The 13339-nt window shown below is 32.3% G+C and overlaps 1 protein-coding gene and 1 long non-coding RNA gene across 2 annotated transcripts; both read right to left on the bottom strand.

Moving 5' to 3' along the window:
* Positions 1–1303: 1303 nt before the first annotated feature.
* On the bottom strand, positions 1304–3437 carry LOC145793946 (uncharacterized). The gene is made up of 5 exons (XM_082876860.1): positions 3297–3437; positions 2666–2843; positions 2190–2527; positions 2031–2090; positions 1304–1387 (listed from the first exon to the last, which is right to left on the bottom strand). The coding sequence occupies exons 1-5, from the start codon at positions 3435–3437 to the stop codon at positions 1304–1306; spliced, it is 801 nt and encodes a 266-aa protein (XP_082732986.1).
* A 1195-nt stretch (positions 3438–4632) lies between these two features.
* LOC145789299 (uncharacterized) lies at positions 4633–5717 on the bottom strand. The gene is made up of 3 exons (XR_014333726.1): positions 5590–5717; positions 5345–5459; positions 4633–4792 (listed from the first exon to the last, which is right to left on the bottom strand). It is a non-coding gene; the product is annotated as an uncharacterized LOC145789299 (long non-coding RNA).
* Positions 5718–13339: the final 7622 nt, after the last annotated feature.

Raw genomic sequence — 13339 nt, 5'->3', positions numbered from 1 at the left:
TCTAATGAAGAGGATAATGAGCTCGAGAGACAAACTGAAATCCAACACTCCCGCTCAGAACACTTGGGCTTTCCCAAAGTCACCCTACCCAAAGAACTACTGGAAAAGATTAGGCAACCATGGAGGAATGCTCTAATCATCAGGCTTCTGGGCAGGAGCATAGGCTATAAAATGCTATGTACTCAAGTAAAGAATATTTGGGGTCTGCAAGGGGATTTTAATGGCATTGACCTGGGTAACAATTACTTCCTTTTTAAATTTTCTGAATAGTCAGACTGTACTCATGTTTTCATGGGAGAACCATGGGTGATCATGGACTACTATCTCACTGTGCGACGGTGGGAACCGAATTTCAAACCATCGGAAGCCTCTGAAACCACAACCGCAGTTTGGGTTTGGTTTCCAAAGCTTCCGATTGAGTATTACCAGGAGAAACTTCTTTTCGCCATTGCCAAATCTAGTGGGAAACCTCTTAAGATTGATTAGATCACGGCTATGGCGACAAGAGGGAAATTTTCAAGAATATGTATTGAAATGGATCTTAGGGCTTGTTTGGTTTGTATTTGAGAAATATGTTTTGAGATAAAAAGTACGAAAATTTGTTTGGTTTGATTTTTTTTCAAAAGATGTTTTGAAAAATTATTTTGAGAAAGAGTTTTGAAAAAAGTGATTGATTTGATGTGTATGAGAGAGAGATTTGTTTGGAAAACTTGTAAACCAAACAAGTTTTGGAAAAAAAATTTGGGAAAATTTGTTTGGTTTGACTACTTTTGAAAACTTATTTGTAGAAAATTTTTCCCAAAATTTTTTGAGAAACACAAACCAAACAAGGCCAGTAAACCTCTAAAACCAAAGTTTATTTTGGAGGATAGGAACTACAACATAGAATACGAATCTCTACACTTCTTTTGTTTTCTTTGTGCTAGAATTGATCACAAGAAAGAAAGAAGCCTGCAGGTTCAAAACTCCCAACGTCCAACCGGCGGCAAATAACATAGCCGTTACCGGCAAAGACGTCCTGACAATCCCATGACAGAAGCTAACGGATACTTGCAAACAGAGAGAGGGGAGGAAGATGCATTTGACCCATGGATACTAGTCACTAAAAGGGGTAAAAGACCAATCCAACCGAAGAGGGCCCAAGCTATACCTGGCCTAGCAATTAAAGATATTTTACAATATGGAGCACCAGTATCAAGTACTTTAATAAACAAAGAAATATTACTACAAAATATTGTAAATATATAACTGATGGGCGTGTACAAAAATATTACTTTAACAGCGCGGAGACCAATTCTCCATACTATACATGATGGAAAGATTTCCTTGGGGTTGGTGCTCGGTTCTTCACAGACTGCAATCTTTGTTTCAGATGGAAAACTTCAACCTGCAAATTTTTATGTATATGGAATTGGAATAGTATAAGCCCACAATTTTATCATAAAACATGTTACAAGGAAAATGGTATACAATCTCTATTACTTTCATAGTGACTGTCCTTGAATTGCAGTGTTCAAAACTCGATGCATTTTTTATTAGGAGGTGGTATGTAAATCGGGTCCTAATCCGAAACCAATTATGAATGAGAATTTAGAGTCTTGCGTGCGAGTTAGGATGATTACATATAACTTCGATGGCTACAATAGGCAATTTTGAGTCCAAGTACATGTCTAAATGTCAAATTTATTAATTCTCATGTCAATCACACCAAGACACAATTAGATTTTATATTTCGAAAATACTTGTTTTATTCAAATTTATTTAATTCTCATGTCAATCACACTAAGACACAATTAGATTTTATATTTCGAAAATACTTTTTTTATTTGTAAGAATAAAACGATGTTTACATACTAAACTGAACTACTTATACAAACTTGTTGGGCATGTAGGATACGTATCTCAAACTCTTACCACGGGTCAAATGCCCGAAACGGGTACTTCACAACTTTACAAGAGTCCATATAACATAGTTTAGAACAATAGTATAAACAGTTGTAATAAAGATCAATATCATTTGGCAGCCATACCTGTGGTTGGAGTGCCCTTGCCCTTTCTCCCGCAAGTACTCCTCTAGTCGAATGCAACTCCTAAAAAGAAAAGGGGGAGGACAAGCAAACCCGATGATATATTCAAACTTACAAATCACAAATTTGAATCCACATGAGAAGATGATGTAATTACAGTACCTTCTTTGTATCATCCAACACTGCCTTGAGGAAAGCCACATCATGCTCAAGCCTTACATTGTCAGAGTGGACAATATTTGATACGTTGTTGGCCTCTTCTTGTGCCAGCTCAACTCCAGCCAGCTTCTCTTTCAGCAATTCCATCTCCTTGACTGCATCTGTCAGTTTTTTTTCCATCTCTTGTCTGCTCTTGAGAACAGAAGATAAGTTCTTCTCTGCAGCTTCCCAGCTAGCCAATGCAACTGCCAGCTGTCCTTCCAAAATTTCGTTCTTTTTTATTAGGGCAGCCATTTTTGTTCCATACAGTTGATAGATGCTTGAAGGAACTGAAGGTCCTCCTGATTTACCGTCAGTTCTAATAATACGACTATATCATCATTATCAGTCGGAAGATTTTCATTTCCTTTGTTGTGGGTGTTCGAACCATCAGATTCAAATAAAGATGTTTCTTTCTGAATTGGCTTTATTCCATTTACCGTCAGTTTCTAATAATACGACTATATCATCATTATCAGTTGGAAGATTTTCATTTCCTTTGTTGTGGGTGTTCGAACCATCAGATTCAAATAAAGATGTTTCTTCTGAATTGGCTTTATTCCCAGCAATGTTAGCCTGAACACCCATATCAAGTTGTTTTGTTCTTTGCTCTGCTACCTGCTGGAACAAGAACTTGGGAATATCAGTTGGATAGGGTTTTTGAGGTTCTAAGCAACATCGGTTACTTTTTTGGTTTTTGAACTTGGGAATATCAGTTGGATGGACCGCCACAAAGCGAAAATGTTGGAATCCAGACCATTTGGTTTCAAAAGATGGATAGTGGGAAAGAATGACAACTGATGAGTGGGAACAAGAAAATCCTAGGGAAACAGGTTTCTACATCTCAACAGCTTATCTTTGATTTCAATGTAGAACATATCCCAGGCCGGGAAAAAACAAGGTAGGCCAATGAAGTCAACAATGACATACACAAAACGTGCAAAATGAACTTTCATATGTCCACAGATGATGGCATTGTTGGATTTTCAACAAGGGATATCTACTTTCAGACATTTAAATTAATATTGAAATGCAACAGTGAGCAATTACATTGGGGAATTAGTAGTTCACCTGTGAAGGACTTCCATCTTCAGAACTCTTTGCCATCATGCTGTCTTCCTCATGATGAAATTTCTTGCGGAGTGAAATATTACCAGAAATAGGATTTGAATCCACAAGTAAAGACTCACAATGATCTTCTACTAGAGCCATGGTGCTCAATTATAGATGCCAGATTTTGTTTCGCAACAGCATCAACTGACCCATTAAAAGAACCAGTACTTAATTGTGTAGCCAATCCTGTGGATGATAAGCTTGTTAGATAAATTTTTCAGAACATAAAACCTTAGAGTTTGGATCATGTATCATGTGTATTAGCAAGAAAACCAAACAAAAGCGTACCTGATTCCATCGTAATGGTTAAACGGAAGCGTGATTGTCAATACCACCTTTTGTATTGCCTTTGTTATTGCCTTCCAATCCTTTCCTTTTGGTGCCTTTAGTTTCTCCTTGAGAGGATATCAAAGAAGTTGGCAGTTCTTTTCTTATCAGGCAGGATTAGGGACCATAACATCTTAAAGTAAAAATAGGTTTTCAAAAAACAAAACCGTGTGGCAGTTTCTATGAAAACCAACTTAACCAATTTTGTTTTAATTTCTATTTCTGCCCCTCATAGAAATAGAAATTACTCAACTAGTATCTACACATTAGGTCCATGACACATATACCCTTAAGCCTATTAACTAAATTGAATCACTTAAATTGTAGGCTTCTTATAAATGATAACACCACATTTAAATATGTGGTCCCATTGAGACATTATCTAACAAAGCTGTTTTCAGAGAGTAAAGATCCTGGACCTTTACTGGGAGCTAATCACCGGCCCATAGATGATTCATTCTTTTCCATGGTCAGTACTTCAATCTACCACAAAACAATGTGTTGTTGGGTATCAACTGATGCGTTAACAGGAAACAATATTTGAAAACTTATTTTTAACCTGATTTGAAGGCTCCTTCTTGGATCCCCCGAACACAACAAGAAAATCCCTTTCCTTGTGCTGCATTAGCACAAGGCTAAACCCTTGTGAAACAGTAATCCATCAGCAAAATTGCCAACAAATAGGAGGAAGTAAATATCTATTATTCCCAAGTGACAAAAGTTGAGTGAGAAACAAAAAAGAAGAGAACAAGATTCAAGTCTTGCAGTATTATATTCTAACTAGCATACAAGTTGACAATCACAGCCATATCAGGTATGGCCAACTGGCCAAACCATCCAACTCCAAAGGAAAGCAGAAAATAATTTGAAAAAATGTGAAGGAGAAAGCATAACATAAACATCCTCAGGAATTCATTTTAATTACCTTCCAATGAATGATAAAACCTACAAGTCACACTTTGTTGAAAGTCCAATAATAATGTTGTAAAGACCTACTTTTATTAGACTTGGACAAGCTGCAAAATCAACAAACTGTACCTTGTTGGTGGTGATAGAAGATGGAGGAGATGCAACAGAAACAGACCACTCTTGTTTTAAAACATCAAAAATCAACATTTCTGTATGTCCTGGAAAATAGAGAGAATAGAATAGAAAGAAAAGTCAAGAAATTTCTCTGTAAGAGCAAACAGAAATCTAAAATGCATATTAGGTGACATGCATAAGTGTGAGTCATTGGATTCTTTGGAGATACCAAATAACTACACAACCAAAGGCAATAAAAGAACCAAACAATAGCAAAATTATAATAAATTCAAACCAATAGTCTCAAGTGCCAACTAATTTTGCCATTTTCCCTTTCTTTCAAGTAATAGGAGTTACATGGGTAATCCTTCTCTTTGATTTTATATTATTCTTCCCACTTTTAATAAATATAAGTATATTCTTCTTTCTGCTTTTAATCTTCTCCTCTTAGAATGCATACATAGGTCCCAAAGTCCCAAACCACACATGAGATGGTCACCATCATAACAAAAATAGATGAAAAGAGTAGGCAATAAGCCAAATTGTCACATTAAACCCGACATCAAAAAGAAATTATGTTCCTCATTCAGAGTTGCACCGTGGAAGAAACAGATTAGAGAAGTTTGAATACGTTCTTCTCGGATTGTGCGACATACGTTTTTTCCTGCTACCACCCCCAGCAATGTACCATTTAGTTCCACGCAGGACTCCACAACAGCCAGCTCTAGGTGATGGATGAAAACCTCGTATCTTAATTCTCGACCATATCATCTGAAGAAAACATCCATATGCATGTATCAGAAATTTGCAGATAAGATGTGATTTTGCATCACTAAAGAAATCAGATGTCAACCACCAAGACCAATAATATTAACTAGAAAAATTTAAAAGCTGAACGCACCGTCTCAAAGTCAAGTGAATATATGTCATTCAAAGTCTTAGACTTCGATGCTCCTCCAAAAATTAGAAGCATTTTATCACCATAAAGAGCAGCCACGTGGTTAGATCTTGGAGATGGTCCTTGTTCTCTGCACACATGCACAGTGCGCCAGGGACCCAGTTAATAGCTTCTAAATGGAATTTGATGTACAACAAAGAATTAAGGTCTGAAATTGTCGACAAGCAACATTTTTTTTCAATCGTTTCAGAAAATATTTTGATACAATATGCTGCAGACTACTCACGTGCAATGAAGAGGAAGCCAAGTCAAAGACTTCAAATCAAACATATGTAAATCACTGAGTTTCTTCCGTTTAGCATTTTCACCTCCAAATAGAATTAAAACAGAGTTTGCCCTAACTACAGTGTGACCACTGCGAGCAACCTGCAATGCATATCCATTTTAGTTAAATATTAAATAATTATTTTACAACCCAGTACACCATTGAAGCACATTCAATTCCCATAAATAAAAAAATTAAAATAAACCCAGTACGTCAAAGTCGAATCTTTGAATTCTACCACCAAAAACCTCAACTTTCCAATGAACAATGCCTCACGGAGTACACAATTAAAGACGCGATTTTAATGAAGCAAATACACGTACAATTCAGAAAATATAATAATTTTTTTAAAAAATTGGTCAGGTTTGAATGACTGCTAATTCAAATGTCAACAACATCCACAGTCAACAACATCCACATTAGTAAATGTCTGCTAATTCAATAATGTGAAAGAAAGATAACATTTCTTTTGGTCAGGTTTGAATAGAAAATAAATGACGGACAAAAGAAAGAGAAAAACAATGAAAAATCAAGATACAAAACTCAATTGAGCAAGTAAACAAAATACAACTAGTACTAGAAAAAAATTGTCTTCCAAATGTCCGAAAAAACGTCAACAATGACCCCGTAATGATGACGCGAATTGAGCGATAAGAAACACTCCAACAGTTGCTCGAAGTCTCTCTCCTCAAACAGCTGCTTCGCTAGTATCATCTGCATCATGGATGCCTTGAAATCTTCATATGGGTCCACCGATTCTTTCACCACCGCGAAGCTGTCCTTCACTTTCCCCTCCGCCGGAAATGACGGTAGCAGCTTCTTTACCCTCTTCTTGCGATTTAGTGAAAACGCCGCTAGTGTCACGATCTCTTCTTCTTCATCTTCTCTCTCGTAGCCAGGGTGTCGTGTCGGCGTCGTTGTCGGAGGAGGAGGAGGAGGAGGGAAGAGCTCGTTGTCAGAATCGCCGGAGATGGAAGTGGTGATAGGGTGTCGTGTCGGCGGAGGAGGAGGAGGAGGGAAGAGTTCGTCGTCGGAATCACTGGAGATGGAGGAGTTGTAGTCGCGACGTAGCGTCTCGTCCCACTTGCATGGCGGTGATTCGGGGAGGTCGTCTTCGTGCGTGCGGAACCCACAGCCTAAGAAGGAGGAGACGTGGTGCTTGAAGGAGGAGCGGTGGGGTTTTTTGAAAGGGAGCGGGGTGGCCGGCTGGCAGTTAGTGAAGAGAGGGCTTGGGGAGAGTTGGATAGGATTTTCTGGGATGTTGGACTGATTTTTGGAGCTGCAGAATTTGAAGGATGGTGTGATACGGGTGATGAAAGACTTGAATGCCATTGAATTGTTTTGTCTCTCTCTCTTTCTTTTTGTTTGTTGTAGCTGTATGATTTCAGTGTATGATTTCAGTGCAATACAATATGTATATATAGATATAGGGGGACGAAGGTGAATTAATGAAGATGAATCAATAAAAGGAAAATGAATATTATTAAATGAAACTAATTTTATAAGGCAATGGAGACCAATCAATAAAAGGAAAATATTATTATTAAAAGAAAATAATATTATAAGGCATATTAATATTATTATGTATTTTTATTTTGAAAAAAAAAAGAAAAAAAGTTTGAATCGGGATCAATTGTGCATACTGGAATAGTGGAATGTAATTTGTAAAACAAATTGAAGATTTTTAATATTTTACCAATATATATTCTTCAAAAAAAGTTTAAAAATTGAACCCATTTCTGAGTTTGCTTTGGGCGTCAAAAAATTCAGGCCGACCCTACCACATGGGCTTGGAATAGTGCCTCTTTCTCTTTGTTTGTTGTATCTGTATGATTTCAGTGTAACGATTAGCTATGCAATACAATATGTATATATAGATACAGGGGGAATGAAGGTGAATCAATGAAGATGAAGGAAAATTTTATTATTAAAGGAAAATAATTTTATAAGGTAATTAAGACCAATCAATAGAAGGAAAATATTATTATTAAAAGAAAATAATATTATAAGGAATATTAATATTATTATGTATTTTTATTTTAAAAAAAAAAAGTTTGAATCGAGATCAATCGTGCATACTGAAATAGTGGAATGTAATTTGTAAAATAAATTGAAGATTTTTAATATTTTACCAATATATATTCTTTAAAAAAAGTTTAAAAGTTGAGCGTCATTTCTGAGTTTGCTTCGGGCCTCAAAAAATTTAGGTTGACCCTACCATATGGGCCTGGATCATTCTGGTCCATGAGGCTGTGAGTATAAACACAAGAAGTCAAACTACATTTGGTTGTTTAGTAGTGAGGACCTAAACAAGACAACTAACGGATGTTTGAAATATTAATCAACAATTAAATATCCTATTGAGACACATTTAAGAGAATGCTATGAAATTCCTTAGAAAACTGACACAATACAACAATCATTCAATGGAAATGAGGTAATGGACTCAACCAAAACACCATATTATGGAAAACATTGCAAAAAGTTTCTAGGTACAAATCCACTTTAACAAAGAACCAGAAGAATAGATTGAATTGCACAACTCGGGAATTTAATCATTAGGGTTTTGAATCATTTGCATCAAATAAATTCTAAAATAAAAAATAAAAATAAAAATAAAAACTCCTTGAAAATTCATTGGAATAGTGCCTGTTCTAATCAAAAGCGAAAGCAAATGCTCTGATAAACCTAATTTGTAAACCCTTCAATGTCTTTAGACAAGCAATTGGAATCGAATTCTATTTGAATCACCATTTCAGCTTCTTTTTAGGCCGTTTCACTACAGCATCTACAGTGTCCTTTGATGACTGCAATAGAAAAACATTAAAGACTAAGCAAAGATATAAGAGAGAGAGAAAGAGAGAGAGAGAGAGAGGTGAGACCTAGGTTTGAGTTTGGATCGGGAAGGAAAGGAAACAGAAGGAGGAAGAGAAGCGAATTTGCTACCACGAAGAGCCATTCTTTCTTCATCTGTGAGTCCTTCCATGCCCCTCTCTCTCTCTCTCTCCACCATTGCCTCTGTTACGGCGCACCTACAAGAAGTTTGGGAAATAGTTCTTCCTAACAAGACAACGTCGTATTAACCTGCCTGCCTTTTACTCAAATAAGGTCTTGTTTGGGAACAGGCTATTAGTTAAAATATGAGATTAAAAAAGAGTTAATTATCTAAAAGTTTTATTTATAAATGTTATGACAACTCAGGTTTTATCTAAGATTTTTTGAAATAGTAAGTCCTATTTAGTAAACTAATAATATTATTAGTTATTTTCTAATTTTTAAAACTAAGAATATTATCAATTTTGTATAGTAATATTCCACATAATTGTTTTACTAACTGATAAAAAAATAGAGCATGAGATTTAACGTTTTTGTCTGTCTACTCATTAGTTTGATTCAACTATCTAATAAAATCGAAAATATTATTAGTTTTTTTCAGTTTTAAAACTGAGAACATTATCAATTTTCTCATTTTTTTAAGTTTTTTTTTTTTTTTTTAGTTTTGCACATCAACGTTTTATCATCATGCTACTTTATAGACATAAAATTTGCAGTTTTGCACACAAAAAAAAATTCAAATTTTTCAATTTTTCAAAAAAAAAAAAATAGTTTTTGTTTTCAGAAAACACTTTTCAGAAAATTATATTTTTTTATTTTATTTTCCGTATTTTTTTTGTTTTCAATGAATTTTTTTAACATTTTAAGTAATTTTTTAAATTTTTAGACACCTAATATAAATACACTTAAAAAGTATAATATTTGTGAAAAAAATCTTTAAAAAATTCACTAAATATCAAAAATACAAAAAAAAAAAAAAAACGAAAATTCATTACATTTTCGTATTTTTGTTTATTTATTAATTTTTAAAAATATTTTTTCACAAATATTTTACTATTTAGAAACACCTAAGTAAAGTGCATCTAGAAAAATAAAAGAATTACTTAAAATTTTAAAAATATTCACTAGAAACAAAAAAAAAAAATGAAAATAAAAAAACTCAATTTTTTCAAAAAACTGAAACCAGAAACACTTTTAGTTTTTTTTTTTTGCACATAAATTTTTTTTTGTTTTTTCAATTTTAAAGTTGATGTTTCAAAATTTTGAAAATTAAAATAAATACAAATTATCATGTTCTTTTATAAATAATCATAAATGATAAACAATCATTGTTTGAAGGACAATTCTAACTATTAAAAATTTAATGGGACTTGAAGGTTTAAAATTTTGTAATTATGACTTAATGAAGTATAAGTTCATAAATTAAGACATGTATGTAAATGCTCCTGAAAAAAATTTATTATATTTAGAATGACTTTTTAAATTATTATTAAAAAAAAGTGTAAAAAGTAAAGAGAAAATCAAATTTTTGACTTTTTTATATAATTTATTAATTTTTAATTTTTAGCTAGGGTACGTTTGTAAAGAACTATTTTAGCTTCACTCTTTGACTCTTGCCTAATTTAGCTAGTCTAAATTAGCTACGTTTGGGAAGAATTTTTTAACTTTTTTGTTTGTTTTAGAAAAAAAAGTAAAATGATTATGGTTTGAATGTAAAATTTTACCTTATTGACTTATTTAGTCTATTTTGTTTTTTCGTATTTTTTTAGTCTCAACTAAAAGCCAATCCATTTGTCAAATGGGAGTTAAAATTTAAAGTTGCCAAATGAGGATAAATTTTAAAGTCACCAAATTTTAAATTTAGTTAAAATTTTGATAAAACTTAGATCTAATTTATTCATCAAATTTTTAATAATTATTTTTACTTAAATTTGAAAAAATTATTAACAGATGAAGGATTGAAAATTATTTTTTTTTCATTGAATTTGTTAAATAAGGTTTTTAGATGGGTTAGGTATTTTTAAAAATATTTGATGAAAATTTTGATTTACACTCTTGGAAAAGTGAGCTATATATCAAATCGTGCTTTTAATTTAAATTGTTGAATAAATTTGATGGAAAAAAAAAAAATATATATATATATATATATATAAAGAATTGGAGATGTTTCAAGAATAAAATAAAATAATTATCTTATTACATTCTCACATTTAATTTAATAAAAAATTATTAAATAAAATAATCATTATGGTCCAATTTTGTCAACTGACAACGAATTTCACGTGACATTGAAACTTTCCCGTTGAATTTTAATTTTGCCTCATAAAGTATTACATTTTCCCACAATTATGTTTTCTGGTCAACAACCAACTAAACCACATAGACACAATTTGAATATTTTAATTATCAAATTGAAGAAAAAAAATTAAAGGCTAAAATGGGATTTAATCAATACTTTAGATAATGCAAATGTAATTTAACAAACTCTTGGAACTCGATTTTCTTTATAAACTGCATATCCACCATGGTTGTGATCGAACATGCAACTTGGTCAAATTAAATTAAGATTATATTAATTTTTATAAAAAAAATTGGATAATAAAATGAGATATTGGAGAAAACAAAATTATATTTTATGAAATTATAAAATAATTGTGATAGATAAATTGCATTATTGACATAAATTAGATAAATGATTTAATAAAGATTTTATCCTCATTCAATCATTAGTTTTGTGATATTTAAAAATATATATTTAACTAGTTGTGTGATACAGTAAAAGTACAAAATTCAACTAAGTTAATAATTTTTTTGAAAAGTTTATCTTGCTCTTATTCGTTACCAAAAAGTTTTTTGAAATTTTTTTTTCCCTATTTCTATAATGCTAATGTGGTGACATGAAAGTGAAAAATTAAAATACCTTATAATAATGTGTTTCTTTATTGTTCAAAATGATGAAATTCAAAATTTATTGTTAATCGAATTTCAATTAAATAATAGTTAATACAAACATAATAACGCTTAAATTTGGTTATTACAAGTCCAAAAAAAAAAAAAAAAGAGAACGCAATTGTGAAAGGCGAGCGCACTTCTTTGTTTCTCGCTTGCAAATGTGATGAAACTGAAAACAGAGCCTGAAGTTTTTTCTCTCCCTCTATATATGAGAACTGATGGAGACTCCCAATTTTCCCCACCTCCACCACCCCACACACACATGGGGGTTGGTTATTGGAAGAAGAAAAAAAAAAAAAAAATTGCACCAATCAGACCCCTCTGGGGGTACTGGGGTCACCCCCAGTGGGGGTCTGAAACATTACACCTCTATATATATACACAAATAGTACTTCACTTCTCTCTCTACAAACACCTTTCACTTCTGCACTTGAAAGAGCTCTCCCAGCTTCATCACCATAATCCGGCTTGGTAATGCCCCTCTTACTCCACATTTACACACATTTCTTTGAAGATTTTCATCAACTTTTGTTTGCGATGAATGAATCAAAGTTTTCATCTCTCTTATGTTGCATTTTTAGTTCTTGCCTAGGATTTCAAGATCTACATATACATATATAGATATATGACTTTCTCTCTATATATATCGGCACGCACGATAATTCATCCGGTATCTCTCGTTCTTTCTAATTTATGAGCGATTGATTTAGTGTTTCTGTTTATGTTTTTGTGTGATTGATTCTGTTTCAATGCTTTTCTGTGAAAATATATATACAATTTAATTGACAAATATGAAAGAACTAGACAAGTTATGAGATGTTTGGTAGTGATAAATTGACAAATTGATGAGATTTCAATTGACATAAGAGGCTAATGCTAATTTTAGCCTCCTCTTCTTCTCTCTTCCTCTCTATGCTAAAGTTGACATTTTGAATTTTGTGTTTATGTCTATCGTTTGTTTTTACCTAATAAACTTATTTAACTATCATCATTCTTCCAATCATGTGTATTATAGATATAAAAATAATGAAAGTTCAAAAAAATATTTTAGTTTTAAAAATATGGACATGTTCATTTTCTGAATAAAGACATGGGCAAAAATAAAATATGTCCGGTATTTTTTTATTTCAAAGAGCATGGTATAATTATGCCAAATAAACTATCAAATTAGTTCATTTTTTTTGTGAAAAAAATAGTATAACTAACAATTTTTTTAAATTTAGAATTAAAAAATAGTATTGAGTGATTTGCTGAGTAAAGCATACCAAAAAAAAAAAAAAAAGGTTAATTTTTTTTTGTTTGGTATTTTTTTTATTACAAAGGGCATGTTATAATTATGCCAAATAAACTACCAAATTAGTTCTTTTTTTTTTTTTTTGAAAAAAGTAGTATAACTAACAATTTTTTTTTAAAATTTAGAATTAAAAAATAGTATTGAGTGATTTGCTGAGTAGAGCATACCAAAAAAAAAAAAAAAAAGGTTTAATTTTTTAAAATAAATGTGATCATTACAAATAAATGCTTTAGATCATCGAAGTAAACCCATCTGTTCCAACACCACCTCTCCAATCGGATGCTTAATTAGAGAGAATTAAATTCCCAAGGACAACAACATTTTCCACACGTGATCATCACAAAAAT

Source organism: Camellia sinensis, chromosome 6 (assembly GCF_055761805.1).
Source record: "Camellia sinensis isolate YWXY chromosome 6, ASM5576180v1, whole genome shotgun sequence".
In the NCBI taxonomy this organism is placed as follows: domain Eukaryota; kingdom Viridiplantae; phylum Streptophyta; class Magnoliopsida; order Ericales; family Theaceae; genus Camellia; species Camellia sinensis.
The sequence above is the reverse complement of the archived record's forward strand: the minus strand, read 5'-3'. Positions and strand labels throughout refer to the sequence as shown.